Source organism: Tympanuchus pallidicinctus, unplaced genomic scaffold, assembly GCF_026119805.1.
Source record: "Tympanuchus pallidicinctus isolate F22 unplaced genomic scaffold, pur_lepc_1.0 scaffold4, whole genome shotgun sequence".
In the NCBI taxonomy this organism is placed as follows: domain Eukaryota; kingdom Metazoa; phylum Chordata; class Aves; order Galliformes; family Phasianidae; genus Tympanuchus; species Tympanuchus pallidicinctus.
Window position 1 is genome coordinate 8542495 of NW_026294758.1, and position 22212 is coordinate 8564706.

The window sequence follows — 22212 nt, forward strand, 5'->3', positions numbered from 1 at the left end:
CTTCCCAATTTCACCTCCAAAGGAGCAGGGGGGAATGATGTACACACAAAAAACCGCAGCACTGCAGCTCTTCAGAGCAGCAAATGCAAGACTGTTTTTATTTTATTAACCCTGGCAAAACATCTTTTTCCCTTTTAGTTTTTTCTCCTCTCAGAAGGTGAATTAACCTCACGGAAACTCAGGAAGAATTTCAATGGGTGCTTATTGCCTGTAACTGAAAATTTCTGACTACAAGCTGATAGTTACAATGACTCAAAAATGAAACGAAATATGGAATGTTATCAAGTGGTTTTCGAAAATATCTTCAACATTTTTACACATCTAGCTCAGCATACGTCTAGCAATAACTGTCATCTCAGATATTACGGCCAGTGTCAGCATTTATTTGCACATACACAAAACCATACATATTTAATATGTACAGATCTAAGGGGAAATGAATGATAAAAAAAAATAAAATGTATTCAACGTTTGTGATGCTGAATTTCTGAACAGCAAATCCTCCGTAATCTTCACAAAGTTAGAGACTACTGACGGTATACAGATATTTCATGTATATTTAAGAATTATTTTATCTATATTTAAAAAGCTTTTTAAAAAGTCATTGCAAAAATAAACAAAGAAAACAAAGAAGTTTTTTACATTTCTGCCAAAACATTACTGCATAAACTTTTATTCTTCAGAACTCTACAGTATCAGGAAGAATATCTTTAGACAAGAAGTCACAGACAAATTACATTTTGTGCTTTCCAAGTCTGGCTCTTGTATGTTGTGCTTATACAGAAAACAGGAAATTCTCTTCATCTCAGTTATCTGATACGCATAAATATGTGGGCACAAAGCCTCGATTGCTTATACCGATGATGGCAGCAATTCATAACCAGTTATGAAAAAAACATCAGCCCAAGCACTCTTACCAAAGTGAACTTACTTCTAAATTAACGCAACATTTAAACACAAATCTGACTTTTAATTCTAGTGCAAAGTAACTATCCAAAGCACAAGAAACATTCCTGCTTAATCAGTGAACTTATTTTGAACCACCTGAAAATCAAGGATATACTACTTTGTATTTATTCCCAATTTTTTCAGGATTGTAGCAAGTTTTCTCAGGAAAACCAAGCAGCCATGTAGTTGTACTGTAATAGAGAAGGAGTTAAGAGGCCTGGAAACGGAGACTGTATGACAGGCTGTTAACATATGAATCCACGAGGACAAGCAGAATTTGAAAGAGAATTACAATAAACACACTTTACTATTCCAGTCTTAAGATAACGTATGTTAACTTTCAGATGTGATAGCTACAACTTAATCTCTTTTAGATTCAGCTTTTATTTTTCTAAGGCAATTGCCAGCTCCTAACTCCATCATGCATTAACCCAAATTATTTGCTCACATTTAGGACATTACTTTAATATTCCTTTATTTCATTACAGGAAAACATCCATCACGGGTATGTTTCTGTTTTAGAGGAGACAGAATACTTTTTCTTCCCTGTGAGTGATTCACAGAAAGCCCACATCACTACGTCTGACTTCAAAAGACGAGAAACTGACTCTTTATGACAGGGATATATGAGCTGGGTAAATGCCCAAGCCATTGCTCAAAGCATGCCTGTAGCAGTATCATCACTTCTTTCCAGAAAGGCACACTAAGCTGAAGCCATGATTTTGTTTTCCTTGTTTAACTCAATGGAGTTAAAGTCAAAGTCAAAAGAAAAAGAAGTACTTGCATTCATTATGCATCAGAGGTACCCTTCTTTGTTAGTGGAAAAATACAGACTTTAGTGCCATAGGCTGTTGTCTTTAAAAGGCTGATAATAAACTGAGAACCTAACATTTTAAAAAGGAATCCTGAAAAACACGTGCATGTGATCTCAAACACCTCCATGCTACTTATACACAGTAATTTACAGTTCCCTCTGTTGTCTTGAACCCCAAAGCCTAACATGACACATAACAGCCTGCATCACATAACTGCACAACATGCCACTTAGGAAAACGCTCTGAGAAGGGTTCCATCTTTGCACTGAAAGCACACAACTCATGAGGGTCTACAAGAAATTCTGCAGTGTAGTTCCATCTTACTTTTGTTCCCAGTTTCACTTTCAACCTTCTTACTCTGCTCCTTGGTAAAATTACTGACTTGTTTAGTGCACAAAATTCAGTGCACAAGCAGTAACCTGCCCTCCCTGTCTAGGCAGTTTCGATGTCATCAGCTCTCAGTTACATTACCAACAGACTGGGCATGGAACTCCTTATGGTGGGTTTTTCTTTTTTGCCTTTTTTTTTTAATTTTTAAGGTTAAGATAGATGAGTGTACACATGCATTTGAAAGTCAAATCAGTTTAAAAAAGGTACAATCACTACATCTATGACTGAAGAAGAACACCTAAATATAACCAAGGCTTATATGTATAGAAAATCAGTAGATAAAGAGGAACACCCATTTAAATCCACCACAACACTGTTGTGCTCAATACAGTGATAAAATATTTTATACTTGCAGGATCCTGGAACCTGCTCTCTTTGTCTGGACACACAAATTTGGTGCTCCTGTCAACACAGTTAAAAAAATACACTCTTCATATATTTCAGAGAGAGTTGGGTACAGGTCTCCTCCGTGGATGAAGATGCAAAATTAATTCCCCACTGCCGAGGTCCACCTCGCTGTCTGAAAGCGTCATTCACGATGCTGACATTTTGTCACCCAGCTATTTCGCATCAAAACCTCGAACCCATGGAAAGCCTTATTCAAACTACCGTGGAATAAGTAGTTTTTTAAAAGAACTGCAGTTACAAGAAATAATACAATCAATCACCAAGCAATGAAACAGCCATTTGTTCTAACCAAACACTGCCTTTTAAAAGAACATACAATATTCTTCCAATTATCACTACTCAATTATCATCAACCACCAGAATAAATCACATGTAGGTCATGTTGATCAGTATGTACAAATGTAACTACTAGAATTAGCTAACTGAAACTAATCATCTCAATTCCTAGCACGTCACCAACCTATCATTAAGATGAAGCCAGCAGAATTTTGCCACATATTCATCTACTGGAGAGGCGGAAATATTCACATATTCAGTTTTCTTAATTTTTGACAATTTAGGTAATCTCACAGGAGGCCTGTTTCAAAGATCTCAAGAAATAAAAGCATCAAAATGTCAGGCTTAAGTGACCAGACCAACTAGTAGACTTAGAGGCAGAGGGAAAGCTGCTTTTCTTATAAGCTATGATTATTTCACTGGAGATGCAGAGAACAAAAGCAAGTAATCTCATGCTACTCTAAGGAATTCGTTCACAGAAGTAATTTTATTAGTTCAATTAACAGTTGTAACAAAATGTTATCACCCCTCGTCAGAATGATTAAATTTTTTATTCAATTCCCATCAAGTATTTATCAGTCACTTGAAGACATTTCTTTCATTTATCAGTCACTTGAAGACATACAGGCATTTGTGCCTGTATGTTATCATTTTTTAGAATACCTAATCAACCCAAATATCAACTTAGCAAAACAAAAATACAGTGTAAACAGTGTTGTTCTCTTTTGCCAACTGTTTATTCCCCTTCTCAAAGCTATACAATGCCCAGTAAAGAGAAGGAAAAGAAGCAAAAATATTCTTCGTTATAATGCCCAAACTACCAATAGAATATAAATCTCAGTCAAATAATAGAAAGAGATCATGCATGTGCAGATCTTTCATTCTCTTGTCAGAGTGGAATGTGCATAGAAGTGATCCGCACAAGTTTTTAGATGGTACTCATCAATCAAATTAAGCAAATCTCAGCAGGTACAGAAAAGCATGCAACACTATTACCTAATAGCCTGCTACCTCTTTCTGCTCCAATCTGTTGTCATACCAGAATTAAAGAAATTAATCAGTTTGCTCCTCACAGGCAGGCTCTGAGTGTAAGGACTGTTATTACAGAGAAAACTTCAAAATATGCTCTTACTCTTCATCTCAGTTTTAACCAACTCCATGTGGCTCTTCAGGCTCTTCTGCAGCAATCAGGGCACTGTGACTTACCCAAACCTGAACTCTCAGATCTGAGATAGGGCATCAGAAGAGGGCGACTTTGCTGGAAAACAGTGATTTTTCCAAAGGTCACTTCAGTGGAAGATGCTTAGTTGCTAAAACATATTCTGAGTTAAGGTTCCGCAGGATATGTATGTGAGCTTCAACAAACACAACTGTAGCACAGAACAATGCAGGTACAGAAAACTCTGCTCTTTGTTTAGAAGAGGAGGTCAGGTAAAAGATATGAAAATTAAAAGAGCAGTTTCTTCCATTTAATTATGTGCAATGTATCCCTCATTAAGAAATTCCAGTAATTAAAGTAGTACAAGCAACAAAGAGTTTCAATTTCATTCAAAATTTGATAAATCATATTTGTGAATACATCAAGATGTTTATGTCCTTTCATTCTATCTTATACTCATCTTAAACTAAAGTATTTCAAATCCTTAGCTATAGATTTTATGGGAAGAAAAGAGACTTTCCTTAATATAGCCAATACAGAAAAGCTGGAAATGGATTTTACACAGTGACTTGAATTGACCACACTGATGTTGCATGATTAACCAACAGACTTGGGCAGAATACTCACAAGCACTTATTTACTTTAATAAATACACACTTCAGCAAAAAACAACACATGCTTGATATTTTTCCACTGGAGTTGTTAAAAGTGGCCTTAAAGTTTTAATTTCGAGGGAAGTGGAAGAAAACATTACTGAAGCATTCATGTAGTCCACAGATCTGTCTCATCAGATTTTCCAGTGTCTTTTCAGTATTTTAGGGCACAGAAACATAGCAGATATAACCAGAGCCACTTCCTAACCACTCACGTTTTCTTCAAGCTATGAAGTTTGACTCTTACGAAGTCAACTGAGACTGCATTAGGTTACACATTCCTTGCTGAATGCTTTGCAGTTTTCCCTTAAATCGTTAAGTACTATTTAAGCTTGGCACAGACACTCCCAACTCAAACACAGTAGAATAATGTAACAAATAATAAGCACAATTCTCTTCTAGGATTTAAATATGCTAGCACATGCAATTAAAAATAATGTAATTAAAGTGACTTTACATACCTCCTAAATTCAATGCACAGAGTGACCCCTACCGGTCAGCGAGGCATCTGAGCAAAGATAAACCCGACAGAAAACCACCCCTTCCAGAAACAAATCCACCTGAGTTTATACGGATGAAACTCAGCTAGGAGTATAATTACCTTATTCAAGTCACAGAATTATTGAGGCTAATAATTTAGAAGCAAAAATCCACCAGTGTATTTGATGGAATTTTTAAAATTAAATTATTCTTTTTAATATAAATGAGGAAATAATCAAGAAAAGGACTTGTAAAGAACACTTAGCATATACCTCCATCTTTGGCTGAGAAGTTATTATTACGAGTTTAAACTTCCCCTGCAAAAAATCTTAAAAATACCTAGGAGAAACAACCTTTAGTCTACTGTCTTTAAATGAAAAATACATTTTTATTGTGCTTCCCCAATTAACATTAATACCAATTGCTACAAGAAGTCCCCATAAATTAGATTAAGTTCACTACTACTTATACTATACATAATAGAGGAAGTCGTAGAAGTATCTAACTATTTGTCTAAACATTACCTGCTTTAACACACAACTAATAACCCAGGTGACCGATAATGGATTCTGCAAGACACATGTTATCTAATACACTCTTTATTCATTTAACGATTAAAGTCGTAGGAGAAACAGTTCAAGATCTTAGCAGCAATATGAGTATGCTCACAGATTAATAAAGAAAAATAGGCTTTTTATATCAAGTATTGAATGTTCACTTTTTTTAATTAAATAAATTACATATTACAGACATATACACACAGAAATTCAGCACTCAACTTGGCTCAAAAGCGATGTGGAAACAGTAAAGCTTGAACCAAGTATGAATTCTCAGAGCATTTATGCCACTGTTTGGTCTCCATAAATGTTCGAGCATTTCTGAATGTCAGTGGGTGCACAGTTTCCATATGGGGGAATTCAGATCCAGCCTCTTGCTTTCTAGGCTCTTCCAGGTCAGACACCCTTTTGTCAGAGCGCCCCTCTGCAGACAGCTGTCACACAGCATAACATGTAATGGAATACTGGTGGGAAGGCTCAGCCCCTCCTGCCATACCAACAGGATACAACATCTGCCTCTGACATCGTGGCCAGAGATAATAAAATAAGAGGCATTACTTTTGGAGCAGGTCTTGAAGTAACAGAAGCAATGCTTATTTCCACTACTAAAGGAAACCTCTGCTGAGAAAGCTGAAGTAACAAACAAAAGTCACTGTTCCAAAATTCCTGCAAAGTAAGGGGAATATTCTGTAGTTGCTGCAAATTTCCACATCAATCCAGCATTGCCCAAGACTTGTTTTCTGTGAGCTCCCAGTATGAACATTACCACTCCCAGAAGCTCAGGACTAGCTGGGACCCAGAGGCAAAATGAAGACCTCTGAACTTCTAGTGGTCACAGTCTGGTCTACAAAACATGATTTTTCATTTCTGACCATTCATCAAAGTTGTTGAAGTGAACAATTGCAACCAAAAGATGTTTTTAGAATGCATTCAACCAGTGCTAATTTAGCACGCTAAATCCCTAGAGTCTTCACTAGAAGCTCCACATTTTAAAGAGATTTTATTTTTGGGACCTATATTTAAATATTTACAACACTACACAAAGGAGAATAAAAGAAAGGAAAAAAAAAAAACAACACTGACATGCTATAAAATATTTAAGAAGCCTGTAACTTGACTTTTTTTTCCAAAACTATACACTGAACTTTGATACTATTTTCACTGAAGTGCACAGAGCACCACAATACATCCTGTAAAAATATGAAGTTAGCCATTATTAGGCAATAAAAATACAGCCAAAGCACACTGAGCTTAAAAGTTACACACTCTAAAGTCAGAAAATTCAAGAAATTATGTTGCCCATGTGCAACTGCCCAGCCAGCTACAGTACCAGACATATTACTTCATCAGTAAGCTGCTCTGATCAAATGATGGCCTTTTACCTGCTTCTACTTCCAAAACCTGATCTCTGTGTGGCAGTGCAAACCCACACTGTGACTGCAGGGATGTGAGAACCTATTTGGCAAACTGGGGGATTTCTACATAACTCCTTCTCAAAGCACAACCTCGTGGTAAATCGTCTGCTCTGCAGATTTGAATGTCCAAAGAAGTATCTCTCCAGAAACAGCTATGCAGTTGGCACATACTGAACTCTGGGGTAAAAACCACTCTTGATGACCTGCATATGTAACAGTAATCAAAATTAAATCTGTCTTGTCAGATCTCTCCAAATAAGTCTGTGCTGAAGTTGTTTTCAAGATAAAAATTTAATACTGTTTTAGTTAAGTGCACAGGTGATCCAGCACTGAGGCCTTCAAACAGCTGACAGTCGAAGGATATCAGCCAGTACACAAGCTACCTAGTTACTCCCTTGTCTGTCCTGATAAATTGATCAATCACTTCCCAATCTCTTTCGTAAATCTGTTGGAGATTTGTAAATGGAATTGTGTTTCAATGTCTACAAGCTAGAACTAAGAACTGTTTTAATGCAGGTGGTAAAAAGGGGCTTCCATCATACAAATTTTGCACCTGATGACTGAATAAACACTGACCTTTTCTGTCTGCTTATCATTCTGCCTAAAATAATCTCACTGTTTTCCCAAGAAACACAGAAATTGCCTGCATGAGATACAGTGAAGATAGATCTTTTTTCTTAGTCACCATTCTTGCTAATAACAGTGATTCTGAGCACTTCTAATTTGGTCAGCGTCAAACACTCTGCCAATGCCAAGGATAGCAGTGAAAGACAAGTGCTTATTTAGTGTTTAGACCAGAGGCACATCATCATACTGCTGTACATCCAATATTTCCACCGGCTCTTCTATTTTAAAATACTAGCCCTGTAGGAATTGCAGAAGATTCTTTGATCATTTCCTTGCTGTTAAGGAGGAAAAGCTACATCTAAAAATCAACAACAAGTAAATTACTGACACTGAGAATACTGTGAAGCTAAGCTACCTGGATGTGCCTGACTGCAAACAGCAAAAGGGAACTGGAACGGCAGATCCCAAAGTGCTGCTTTATTGCCTTGTCCTACACCTCTGAGGTATGGCAAAATACATGGTCCAAGGTTCAGTGAAGCATACCAGTGCTCAACAAAAGGCATACAGGGTGAAGCAGACAAGAATCTCATGAAAAACCATGACATAGTGCCTCCTGCATGAGGTCAGAGACAAGGTCTGCGCTAGTAGGGAACATGTAAGAACCATCACTCAAATCAGACAGCACAAACCTTTAAGCACCAAAGCTAGCATTGGCAAGGAATAGCACATCCATGAAGTCAAAAAGAGGTAACTGATAAATGCATTAAGCAAATGCAAGATTAGATCATACCTTCAGTAACTTCTGCAGATAAACATATGCAACGCAGCAACAACAGTCGCTGTCTCAATTCCCCCTGAAGTACTCTTTTACTCTCAAAAATACAACTCTCTGATCAACTCCTGAAAATTCTTGGTAGCAAGTGGCACACACTGTTTGTACTTTGATCTTTAAGTTCTGTCATTAGGAAACCTGAAGTCTCATAATTTCCAAACTTGTATAGTTCACCTCCATGCCTCTTCGGATGAGACAGGACTGAAGTGGAACACACCCATTCTTTCAGGTATTAACTCTAGGAAAGGATCCTGCATGGTTTTCCCATCTTACAGAAACATGACAGTACCCTTTTTTTTAACAAGAGAGGGCAAAGGACTATACAAGTGTTGGACAACCAGAGCTTCCTGCCTTCCTGCCATGCCTGTCCTCACTCTGCTTTGTGCTTCACAGGCAAGTCACCAACTCCCCTACCTCCTCCTAGGTTGGCCACTTGGCAATCTGAGCACTTAAAGAGGATAATTTCCACTTTATGGTGAAAATTATATACAAGAAGAGGTGCTATGAAGTAGGAGTGTACCAACAAATTGTTGTAGTTTCTTGATTAGCTTAAAGATTGGTAAGTTTTCCCCCAATGGTCTGTATCTGCCATACTCTACGTATGTACACAGTTAGACACAAATACACTCGGTCCCATTCTTCACTGTTAACCATTTTTAAGTCTGAAGTGCTAAAGAAGATGTACTAAAGAACAAAAACGCTTTACTGAATAGTATTAGTGGTGTTCAAAAAAGGATAAAACATCTGATGTAACAAGTCTGCCTCAAAACGTAATGCTACTTAAGAACAGAAAGAATGGCTATCCCACAGGAAGACCTTCAGCAAACCAAAGACATTTCTTTTCCTGCCTGGAGAGACAGAGATGGAGCAGATCATGACTATTTCAGCAACGCTGCCACTATGAGAACCTCTAACGCTTTCAAAGGGAGAAGAACAGAGCTACTTTGGATGAACTCTCAAGAGCTGTTTTAATGATGCGCGTATAACAAAACAGCTAGCACTGTGCTTTAAAAAAAAAAAAAAAATCATACCATAACAAAACTCCATGAAATAAAAGCAAAACATTTTCAAAAGTTGGTATAACTCACGCTGGAAAAGAACTCTTCCTTCTTTCTGTGTACAGTATGAACAGTGGGCTCTGGCTGTAGCCCAGAACATCCCTAAGAAACTGTGTAACACAATAGTATTTTTCTGAGTATATTTAGAACAGAAAGGGAAAAAATGCAGGCTCATTGGAACATTGTGCTTAGCTAAACAAAACTGCTAAAAACTGTTGAAGCTGAAGGGGGAAGGAAATGGCAGACCTGCACAAATTTGCTGGCGGGGTGCTCAGAGTTACACTGCTGTCAGGAATTCCCTAGGTAAAACAAACAAACAAAAAAAACGGATTGTGCTCAAGCATTTTTATAAATTCCTCAGAGATGTCATGAATATTAATAAGAACATTTTTTTAAAACAGTTTGTTAAATATTAAAGCATGTGCATGTATGCCATACTAATGTACAACAACTGATTAAAATTTGCCCTTCCCACAGGACTCAGTAACACACTCTTTTTTTCTGCTCTTCAGAGAAATTCTTGTTAACCCAAACTAACATGTTCAAAATAACAAGATTCAAGGATCCGGCAGTTTTTTAGAACAGATTACTGACATGGTTTTGAATGTTTCTCAGATGAAATCACTAACATTAACACCTTCACGTTAATCGATTGGTGTCAGCAGAATTCTGGTGAGCTATGCTGCAGGCTCCAACTCAGAAGTAGTAATCAATTTAGGAAGTCAGCTGAAAAAAAAATGATGCAAAGATCAGAGTTGTCAATGGCAAAATAATCTCATCTCAGTGGTGTCATAAGAAGAGTAAAAAAAGTCACACGTTTATTTCATAATGAAACAAAACTACTCTAAACAAAAGTTTAATTATCCAACAAGTCACAAATAGCTAATTAGGATCTACGGATAAATTCTTCTGAAATCTATATTCTAAATCATATTTATCCAATTTCACATCAGATACATTTTAGAACAAACTGTACAACCACTTTTTTTTATTTTTTTGTACACAGTGTTGAAGATCATAACTCCTAAGAAATGCAGTGATGTTGTTTAGAGATTACTAAATCTCCAAATAATTAATATTTGGTTAAACACTGTGGAAATAAAAATGGAATGAAAACAGTTTACTCCCCAGAAATCACAGAAAATTTTTATACCTAAGTACTGCCTTCCCTCTGCCCCTGCATGAAGGAACAAAGCCACAGATTTTTTGTCCTCACTTTCCATCCACTAACAGCTCTTAAGCACAAATAATGTTACTCTCTTAAGTTGCTAAATTCTTGCCTCTGCTGAATTAGCAACGGAGTTCTTCCCCAGCGGAGTACTGAGAAGAGGGGTGTTAAATACTATTGAAAATAGGGTTCCCATTTCTCCATACTCTGGCTATCACCATCATGAGAGCTCAGCCATGTTACATGCCACAGAGAGCTACCTGACACAATCTGTACTGCATTCTTTACCTTCCACAAGCAAACCATCAGAATCTATTAAAATTACTTTGTGCCGATAGCACTAGAGACATGACAAATCACAGGCCAAGAGTCAGATACCAAAGAATGTGTCTCAGGGCATCGGGGCCAGGCCCATTTGCAAGCAAATGATATTGCGTGAAGCTGGCATGCTCAGTGCATGACAAACTGATGCAATTTCAGCACTGTCGGAGAAGGTGGGTGAGATTTCTCTGATGCTGGCTATGGTTAGTGTACAGAATTGTGCAGAGTTCCCAGATTTGAATCACTTGGGGCTGAGAGGGCTTCACTTGACAAGCCACAAATAATTACACTACACTCTTTCTATTGTACTCTATTATTTTGCCTCTTATCTGTAAGCTTTGAGCACTCATGAACAAGCAAGGTCGCTTCTATTTTGACCATGATGCAACAAAACATTGCTCTTTTCTGATATGATAAATAAAACGCAGCCCTGCAGATTAAACATTTTTATCAGGTTCATTTTCCACTTTTATAAGCAACAACAACTTTGGGAGCTTGTTAGCAGAGTAGAGGTTGGAAGCAACCATGCAAGTTCATGAGCTTTTCACTTAGGAGTGTGATACAGCTATCTCGTTATAGTAAAATCTCATTTGAGAAACAGGGTATTAAGTTCTTAGCCTTTAACAGATAACAGTTGTATCTGTGATTACCTTAAGCAAGTTTTCATTCCCTTTCAAATCAGCCATTTTTGACAATTTAGTTGGCAAGTAGCATGCACTAGTTGCGAGCGTGTAGCATGTTGCTGGTTCCTTCCCAGGCACCAAATCTATTTCCAGACTGAAGTAACTGCATTTTCTGTGGAATCCACAAAATGTGTTATTCAAACACCTAGGTAGCCAAGGAAGTTCAGCACAAGCAGTATTATCTTGACTACTGGATTTAAAGAATAATGACATTCATGATTATATCCACATTAATAAAAAAAAAAAAGAACAACAAAAGAATAAGCAGAGGTGCTCAACACTAAAACAACTAAATTACAGTCACCTTTTCCTACTTCACAGAACATTCCATTTTCAGAGAAAAATGCCTTCTTTTTCCCATGGATGAGGCGAAAATGAGACATATTTCAGATTTTCAAATTACCAACCAGTAGTAATCCTTTTTCTTTTTTTCAGTCTTAAAACTGTTTAGAGTTTTCTAAAGCTGAAATTAGCATCTAAAAGTAAATTAAAAATTCAAATGTGAATACTAAAATGCCTGTAGAGACAACATGCTTCCTAGAACTGTTTCTGATTCCTGTTAATGCATTCCACTTACATTTTCCTTCCATACAGTAGCAATTATGTGCTAAAAAAGAAAATACTAAAAGACCTCTGGACTAAAAGTGGTGAACTTCAAATATGCTCTCCTACTTTCTCTCTAATTCAGGCCAACATAAAGATTGTCTTGTATACTTATATACAGAGGACTGTAACTGTCTTCTCTTAACACTCCTGGCAAGTTCTCACCAAGTTCTTTCTTAAAACATCTAAAAAATGTTCTTTCCCTTTTATCAACTGATTTGAAAAAAGTTTAGCAAAAACACAGAAGAAAGAACTCTTTGCCAAGGGAAGGCAGAACTGAAAATACCAGAAAACCACATTGTGATGTACAGGGGAGATACAGAAGACAAAATATGGTATATTCAGCCCTACTTCAGAGAGTACTTGAGCCTTGTAGCCTGTGTAGAACAGGACTTCTTAAAACACTCACATGAAATGGCAAAAAGAATGAACCACTACCAACCACCTTTTATGTGCTCCACAAAACGAACAGCTTCTGATATTTTCAGTTCTATACAAAAACAGATGCTTTGAGTCAGTACTGCCCTTCCAGGCTCCCATGCTATGACATAAAATCAGAAGCTAGGTCTTGGTATTTTACAGGCAGAACTTAACTTCAATTAAAATTTAACGTTTAAATGTTCTCTGATACATGTTTAGAAATGGAAGGTTTGGGAATTTCATGTAGCCTATGTTGTTGCAGAATACATTTTTTCTTCAAATTTGTAAAATATAGAAAGGCAACAGGCTATTACATTTTGTGAGTCTATAATGTCACAGTTCCGAGCTCCAAATCTGTTTTACAGTTACATAGCATTCAACTCCAAATCTGTTTGATGCTGGTTTCCCTGAATATCCATTTCTTCACAGCTCTCAAACAAAGCAAATATTGTTAAAACATTCTCTGACATTAATACAAATCTATTAATGCTTTAATTTATGACTAAAATGAAGACATGCCTTTCTGTTTCCATATCTCTAACGGACAATAAAGTTAGACTGAAATTATCATCACAACTTGACTGCAAAGCAGATGTGAGACCAAGTAGTCCTCTTTCTGGAAAGGGCTTATTACTGAGTAACAAGAAGGCAATCTAAACCCCCCACAAAAAGAGGAGGCTTGTGGAAGAGGTACTTAGCTGAAGTGCACATGGTCACTTTTCCATAACAGCAGTTCCATGTAATCAATATAAACTTGCTTTTGATGAATTGATTATTTCACCACACAATCAAGACTTTCTTTGTCCTTACACAGGAGGTGATAGGAAAGCTTTAGATTTCACTATTTTCCAATTTGGAGATACTGCAGCACATGAGCACCCTCTGCTCCAGTTCAAAAAGCAGAATCAATTTTTAAAAAGCGAATCAATTACTGGGCAAGATAAAAAATACATAAAATAACAGAGATCAGTAATCCTTATCTCACAGTTTTCAGGTCGCACTGGTGGGAATAAAGACCATCCTAACTCTACGCTGTTTCCAATACACAAGTCAAAGCAGTCAAACGCTAAAGCTACAGTTAAGGGCAGGCACTATTTTTCACAACACCTCATTGGCACACAGCTACCGCCAGCATGGCTACTCCCTCTCAAGCAGGAATTTTCATACCATGCAAGCGATCTAACAACTGCACCTAGAGGTCACGATCAACTGTGATTCACCAACACAGATCCACCAGGTTGCCCAACCTTTTGGCTTGCCTGGCACACATTGAGTAAAGAATGAATTCTCTCTGCCTGCATTCAGGCAGGTCACTGCAGAAGCACTGCTGTCTATTTATTTCCATGGAAATGACAACCAGGAGCAAAACAACAGTACCTGATAGAGCAAATTCTCAGCTACAAAACATTTTTCAATACAGTCACTATCATGAGCTATACATTTTCACCAGCAATGAACAAGAGCCTGCATGCCATGCCTGTAAAAATCCGTACCAGCAGATTTTTGCTGTCACCCCGGCTTAACAGTACCAACCTCCCTCACTGTGCTCACATCCACAGTTTGGCTTCCGTAAACATTCAGCGAAGTGTTAGTCAGAGATTTTTCATGAAATTTTATTCTTCCTTTATGTTGTCCTTCAAAACAGCTCCTCCACCTGAGCTGGGAAATGGTTTTAAGTTGAGGAAGGGGAGATTTAGGTTGGATGTCAAGGGGAAGTTCTTTACAGAGAGAGTGGTGAGGTGCTGGAACAGCTGCCCAGAGGGGTTGTAGATGCCCCGTCCCTGGAGATGTTCAAGGCCAGGTTGGATGGGGCCCTGGGCAGCCTGGTCCAGTATTAAATGTGGAGGTTGGTGGTCCTGCATGTGGCAGGGGGGTTGGAGATTCATGATCCCTTCCAACCCTGTGATTCTGTAAAGCACTTCAATGGGTTTCCTGCACGTTTTGGAGGTGAGACTGCTAAGGATGGAAGGAGGCTCCCCTCTGCCAGCTGTGCAGAGATAGAGGAGAGACCTGAATACGGACAGTGTTCTGCCCCCATTTCTGTCCCAGCTTATTTCAAATCCTGGAAGTATGCAAGCATCTTTTTCACGCTCCAAGGTCTTCATTTAAAACAGAATAACATACAACATGTATTAGTTTACATAATGTGAATTGCTTATAGCACTGTATTTAGGTAGAAATAATAAGACTAAAACAGACTGTTCCAGGAAAGAGTATCCTGCAGGTAGGATATTTGTCATCAGAAAATCCAAGGATAAACAGCTTGTTAAAAGACTTCATACACTTATCCTTTCATTTCCCACTAAAAAATAAAATTGCACCTTCAAAGTAAATGACAACGCTTCTGCTTTGTCATCAAAATCTTCTTTCACAGGGCTCTACAAAATGCAGTTTTAGTCTTCCTCAAACCACAGAAATCTAAAGCTTGACAAGAAGTGAAAATGAAAAGCTGATAGATTTCCTCACTCAATTCTTGTAAAACCGTAACACAGAACGATGTTTGCTGACAGTAAGAATGACCAAAGTGCTGTCACTGGAGATCCTGCATTGCTGCATCTTCACAGGGGCACTTAACAGAAGCACTTCCACCAACAGACAGCACAGCTCTCCCAACAACGGGCCCCTGGGTCAGCCAGCTTCCTTAGCTCTCCTCAAGCGATTTTTCTGCAACTCATCCCAGAGTCCTGAAGGAATTGGCTGATGCAGTCGCCAAGCCATTCTCGATGATGTCTGAACAGTCATGGTGGCCAGGTGAAGACCCTGATTTCAGACTTAAAGAGAGGAGATACAGGTTGGATGTAAGGAAGAAATTTTTTACGCTAAGGGTGGTGAGACATGGGAAAAGGTGGTCCTGAGAGTTGGTGGATTTACTGTTCCTTGAAGACACTTAAAGGCAGGCTGGACAGGGCTCCGAGCTCCTCACTGAGCTGTACATGTCCCTGTTCAGAGCAGGGGAGTTGGACTAATGACCTTTAAGAGTCCCTTCCGATCCCGACAACCGTGGTTCTGCTCAGCAAAGGTGGATCAAGACTGACCAAACTTTGTCCTCAGTAGCCTATTGAGTAAGAAACACAATGTGGTCACTAAGCTGCAGCATAAGTAAAGTTTCACTGACTTCCTTCCTATTTGTGAATTCCAAGACTGCTAAGATTTAAAAATAATTACTCTAAGAATCACTGAGGTCTATATCTTTATAAATCCTTTAAATGGGCAGCCTGGTCTGGTAGTTGGTGACCCTGCACATAGCAGGGCGGTTGAAACCAGAATGATAATTCTGATCCAGGGACATTCAATGTTTCTACAATTCTATGATTCTAGTGATCAAAACACTGTTTCAGTGCAGATAAAGCTTACAGACTCTCAAAAACACCCAAGGTACTTTACAGTCTTATAGGTTGTACCTTGCTTCCACAACATTTGCAACACCAGGAGTGATTCTGGGAGTAGTAATAAAGTGTTAATTAAAAACACTGTAAGCACATGTGTCAGTCAAGTACGACCTCTGCTCCAGAACACGTTTAAATGTATGTCACCTTGACCAGCAGTACACCACTGTAAAAATTTTTTGGTCAATATACATCAAATGTACAGTAATATATTCAGTAAGTTTCCTAGCATCTGAATCAACATTAGAAATCTAACTAGTATTTATTATTCTGTTATTGACAGAGGGAGCATATTTAAATGATAACAAGAACACACGGGTGTCATTTCGAAGTTAAATTGTTCCCTAGGGATATCCTTAGTAAGCGTCTGCATTTAAAGGTCATTCACTGCCAAATTATGAACAATTGTTGCATTTATTAGCACAGGCTCAATAGTTTGGAAGCTAGTGTCATCAATTTAAACTGACAATGAAATCTAATTGTCCACAAGGAAAACAGACATTTTCCTTACTCTGCTGCACCTCTTTATGTACACACAAAAATAAAAAATAAAATAAAAAAAAAAGAGCAGAAGTGTAAGATTACTCTAGATTTTTCGAGGGGGGAAAAAAAACTTTCACGGTTCTGTACAAGAGAAGAGCATTCTGGCATGAGCCCTGAAACAACGACAGAAAGCAACCCAGCTCTTCATTTGTTCTGTTGAGCAAGCACCACCTCAAGTGTTGCATTGCAGACTTTTGCTTCATTTTATTTGTACTCCCTTCTTTTTCTGAATCAACCTGGAAGCAAAAAAGCAAGTTGGTATCAAGCTTCCTCACAGCAAAGGATGAACACTCTCCTTTCCAGGCAGTGTGACAGTGGCAGGATGAGTATGAGAGAAAACAGATCCTGCTCTGACAGATAAGAAAGCAGAAGGCCAGAATTGCCAGGAAAGCACTATGAGCCTGCAGAGCCACCCACAGCATGCAGGAGGCCACCACCAGCACGATCAGTAACATCTCTAAAGCCCTCATTCACCGCAATGGCCCATTGATAAGCACAGAGCAGAGAAGATGCCCTCTATGACCTCCTGGCACACTGCTAGCAGGGAACCCAGCAGAACCATCCACATGCCTCCACTTCCATCGCGCTTTTGCACCATTAGATCACATTGCCTCTGATAATTCTGCATTTCAGTCACACCAGGAAGCAAGTTATCAGCTGTCCAAGACCAGCTGTGTTAAGCAGCCCTTCTGTGAACATTATCATACTGTTTTAAAGGTGAGTAAAATATGCAAGCTTAATGACATAAAATAATTGAAATCTAATTATCTATTACATTTAATAGAAAAAACACCATTCACTCAGATATGCTACAGAGCCCCAGGATAGCAACCATCTTTCATTTAAAGGCTATATTTCAAGGAGATTAGGTATGTAACAGCATCCCTTTCTTATCTCAACTTTTCTAATTCATCACACCTAATAGCTCAGAAGTGGCGAAACGTCTACTTAATCACAAAGACTTCAATGCTCTGCAAAACCCATTCTTTAAGCACAGCTCTGAATAATAACCCCACTGTGGGCCACATGGTCTGAACTTCCGGCATATTTACATGTTCCAACTCTCCAGGTGAAATTTTTGTTCAACAAAAGATAATTGTTCTGTTACTTTTTTCCTCTCAAGGAAATCTCTCTTCCTATGAAGTATCTTCCTACCTCGAACAGAGCTCTCATCAACCTCAGTTTTGCTGGAAGGAGGATTTATGGTGTCCTCATTTGCACCGGCCATGAAGTTCAGGTCTTGGTATAACACTTAAGCTATTTATGTAGATAAATAGCTCCAAAAGTAATGCCTCTTACTTATTTCCAAGGAACCTACAACAAAGAGCACAGTAACGCTGTTTGATAGAGCAAATTCTCAGCTACAGAACACTCTTCTTCAACACAGTCACCACCACCAGCAGTGCATTTTTGCCAGTGATGAACAAGAGCCTCCACATTGAGCTCATAATAATCTGCACTAGTGGAGATGACCCACTGTTTCACAGCTGCTATAATGGCTTTGGTGCTATGAAAATGCTGCCCACACAATCCATCACCCATTGGCTGAACAGATAGAAGTCAGATAGCACCAAATCCAGACTATAGAGCACATGTAGCAGGACAATCCAGCAAAAGGTTGTCACCAGGCTTCATAGTCTTCAGACAGGTAGACACCTGATGTTACCATGTTGCAAGAGAAAGGTCTGTCTTCCCTGGCATGACTCTGGAAGTTCAAGCCTTCAGCTTAGCATCACAATGTAGTGGTCTGAGTTGATAGTTTTTCCATGTTCCAGGAAATTCACAAGATTCATCCGTTTCCTGTCCCAAAAGACAGTGCATGTCACTTTGCCCTGAGGGCTGCATCTTGAACTTTGCTTTCAATAGGGAATTCAATATCACCACTCCATGGGCTGCCATTTTGACTCTGGCTTGTAGTGGTGACACCACGTCTTGTCAATGGTAATGATGGAATCCAGGAAACTGCCACCTTCAGCCTCACATTGCTTCAAAAGGTCCTAACAAACTTGCACATGGTGCTCTCTCTGTTCCTCTGTAAGCATTCGTGGAAGCCACCTGGTGTAAACTGTGCAATATTCCAGAGTACTCACCATAGTTTCCAACACACCGAAGCCTAATATTCAGCTCCATACACAGCTATCTGGTTATAATCTGCCAATCTGAGTGGATGAGATGATCAAGATGCTTTTCATTTTGTGGCGTGACACTTGTAAGTGGCCATCTGGAATGTGGCTTGTCTTTCACATCACTGTCACTACTGCTGAAATACACTGCCCACCCCTTGCTGTGCTCACATCCACTGCTTGGGGTCTCTGTAAACTTCAACACATGTCAAGGAATGTCAGTGGGTGCCACTGTTTCTGCATGGAGGAATTCAGTTCCACATATTTGCTTCATATGCTTTTCCAGTTCTGTCACACTGCTTCTCTGCTGCCATCTGTCACATGGCAACAACATGGAATGAAATACTAGTGAGAAGGTTCAGCCTCTGCTGCCATATCACCACCATCCACCTCTTAAATCATGCGCCGACATCATAAAATAGGAGGCAGCCCTCATAGTAAAACACCATGTCACTATCAGGACTGACTTCCATCTTCTCTGCCACAAATATGCCTTACACAGAGGAACTCTGCCTACATATTTTAGTATGGTTTCATATTCAGGTAAACCCTAGAACTGATCCAACAGTTTACAGAATGATTTTTTTTCAATATGATGTTTTGTAGAAATTCTGACTCATCACGTGATAGAAGAGGTAAGGTAATCACACAGGAATAATCATCCATCTCTACTGAGCTAAAAGCAGGTTTCAGTTGCACGAGCTTCAGTCAGTTTTCTGACCAGAAAATAACAATGTTGTAAAATTTTTTTTTTTTCAAAATTATTTCTACCGTTTCTGGATAGTTTCATTTCTGATTTTCTTTGATGCTTACACAGCTTGATGCATGTAAAATGAAAGAACAGATCCTCTGGGTAGCAGGAGTCAGACTGCAGACATTCAAAAAATACTAACTCAAATATTAAAAATATATATTGCTAGAAGAAAAAAGCAAAAAAAAAGCAATGATTTGTGTGCCTAACTTGCACATCCCTCTGTCATTTCAACCAATCAAGGGACATTTATTTGACAGAATCACAGAATCGTAGAGTGGCCTGGGTTGAAAAAGACCACAACAATCATCCAGTTTCAAGTCCCCGCCATGTGCAGGGTCACCAACCACCAGGCCAGGCTGCCCAGAGCCACATCCAGCCTGGCCTTGAATGCCTCCAGGGATGGGGCTTCCACAGCCCCCTTGGGCAACCTGTTCCAGTGCGTCACCACCTTCTGCGTGAAAGACTTCCTCTTAATATCTCACCTAAACCTCCCCATTCCCCCTTTTCCTATCACTATCCACCCTCATAAACAGCCATTCCCCCTCCTGTTTATATGCTCCCTTCAACTACTGCAAGGCCACAATGAGGTCTCCCCAGAGTGTTCTCTTCTCCAAACTAAACAAGCCCAGTTCCCTCAACCTTTTTTCCTAAGGGATGAGGGACGTGCTGGATTCCCATTGACTCTGCCTGTTTTAAATACTCAGCCATGTTTTACAGATGATCTCATACTCCTAAAGCACGCTGCAGGTCACCACATGCACTCAAATTTAACAAAGAGGCAGAAGTATGGTTGTGGTCACCCTTCCATCTGCACGCATCCAGAATGGTCTGCAAGGCTGAGCTGTTCTGCAGGCCCAGACATCTCCTGCTCATGCATACTCCTGCTCATGCACACACAGCACTGCACATCCTCCTTGGCTCTCGGCACAGGACTCGCTCAGTGTCAGCACAGATCCCTACGGAGGCCCAAGCAGGAGGAGCACCAGCCGTGGTACTCACAGACTGCTGGCCACACTCAGGCAAAATGCTGCCGAAGTTCTCAGGTTTGCCTGGAGGCTCTGCAGCAGAAAAAGACGACCCAACCGTCAGCCAAGGGAAGGGCAATGACGTCCCTTACTCGCATCCGCTTTGATTTAATCGATAAGCGCTGCGCCCAAGGTACAGCTTTGCACCACGTCGGCAGCGTCACGGAGCCGAGCGCAGAGCGGTAAGAGCCCGCACAGCCTGCCACGGTTCTGCTCGTGCTGACAACGCGGAGCGGCACACATCGGGCGACAGGAGGGAAGCGCTCCACGCCATTCACCTACACGGAGCCGCTCTGGGGGACGCGATTCCGAACGAACGCACGTGAGGAAAGAAGCCGGCGCCGCCTGCTTTCTGCAGAACGCTCCGAGGCGGGGGCCGCTGCTGGAACCCGCCGGGACGGGGCCGCTCCCCGGGCATAGCGGGTGCCTTCGGCCGCGGCAGCACGACCGCCGGCCCGGCTCCGAGAAGCCCGGCTCCCTCCCTCGCCTCCCCGCCTGGACGTGCCCCCTCCGCCCCATCCCAGCGCGACCACCGCAGCCTCAGTCGGCCGGGTCGCAGCCCCTCGCGGGCGCGGGCGGGCCCGGCCCGGGGCGTAGCGGCTCACCGTGTAGCCCCGCTCCAGCTCGCTCTCCTCGTAGCGAAAGGAGGGGATGTACACCTCCATGGCCGCCCGGCGACCGCACGCCGCTCCGCCGCGCTCAGGCCCGCGGGCACCCGACGAACGCCGCCGCCGCCGCGGCCATCTCCGGGCAGCACGTGACTCCGCGCACGTGACACCGCGCGGGGCCGGGGGGCGGGACGGGACGGGCCGGGGTGCGATGGGGCGGGCGGTCGGGTCTGACGGGGTTAGACGCGGCGTCAGAGGGTGCTTGGAATGGAGAAGAGGCTCAGCGCTGAGAACAGTTGCCTGGATGACAACGCTGTCCAAAATATAACGGAGGAAATCGAGAAGCGCAGGAGATTCCAGTGATGGGCAGGAGAGGCTGCGGCCATGCATTGCTCCCTCACAAGCGAGTACCTGTGGGACTCAGAACCGCGTAGCTTTAGGGTGCAGAGCCATGCACCTGTAGGGTTCAGAACCACGTACCTGCAGGGCTCACACTGACGTATCTGCAGACATCAGTGCAGTTCCTGCAGGGCTCACAGCGTCTGGAAGCACAGCAGGATGACAGAAAGTTGTTTTTATCTCCATTTCTCCATGTTTTACTGCCAGGTAAATTTAAATGTGTTTTTCTCTAAGTAAAGACCTGTGGCCCAAAGAATTCAGTACAAAATAAAATGCTGTTTACTAAGAACAAGAAGGAAAAAAAGCTAATCCCAAACAATGTAAGTACTTATCATTATTGAAAGCGGTGTGAAATCAAAACTAATATCCTTGGACATGTGCACTGTGCTGCTGCGTGCTGCTCCTGCTGCTATCAGGATAGCGCTGTGCTGCCTTGTGGTAACGGTGGCTCAAGAAAACAGATTTTCATCCCCAGTCCTACTTGGTACTTCTTTTGCTGCAGGTGTCAAGCCCTAGGAACACAGTCAAACCAAGGAGTTTGATTTTTCCCCAAGGGCAACTTTATTATAATCATCCCAAGGAAAGACATGCCATGTATTAACAGTTTAATTGGGCCATTAA

The 22212-nt window shown here is 40.6% G+C and overlaps 1 protein-coding gene across 4 annotated transcripts in view; it reads right to left on the bottom strand.

Moving 5' to 3' along the window:
- SNX24 (sorting nexin 24) overlaps positions 1 to 21338 on the bottom strand; it is a 77415-nt gene extending 56077 nt beyond the window's left edge. For all 4 annotated transcript variants that reach the window (XM_052700625.1, XM_052700624.1, XM_052700623.1 and 1 more), the window contains exon 1: positions 21190 to 21338. In XM_052700625.1, the coding sequence (XP_052556585.1) occupies positions 21190 to 21249 (60 nt within the window). In that variant the 5' untranslated portion in view covers positions 21250 to 21338. The remainder of the gene's footprint in view (positions 1 to 21189) is intronic.
- Positions 21339 to 22212: the final 874 nt, after the last annotated feature.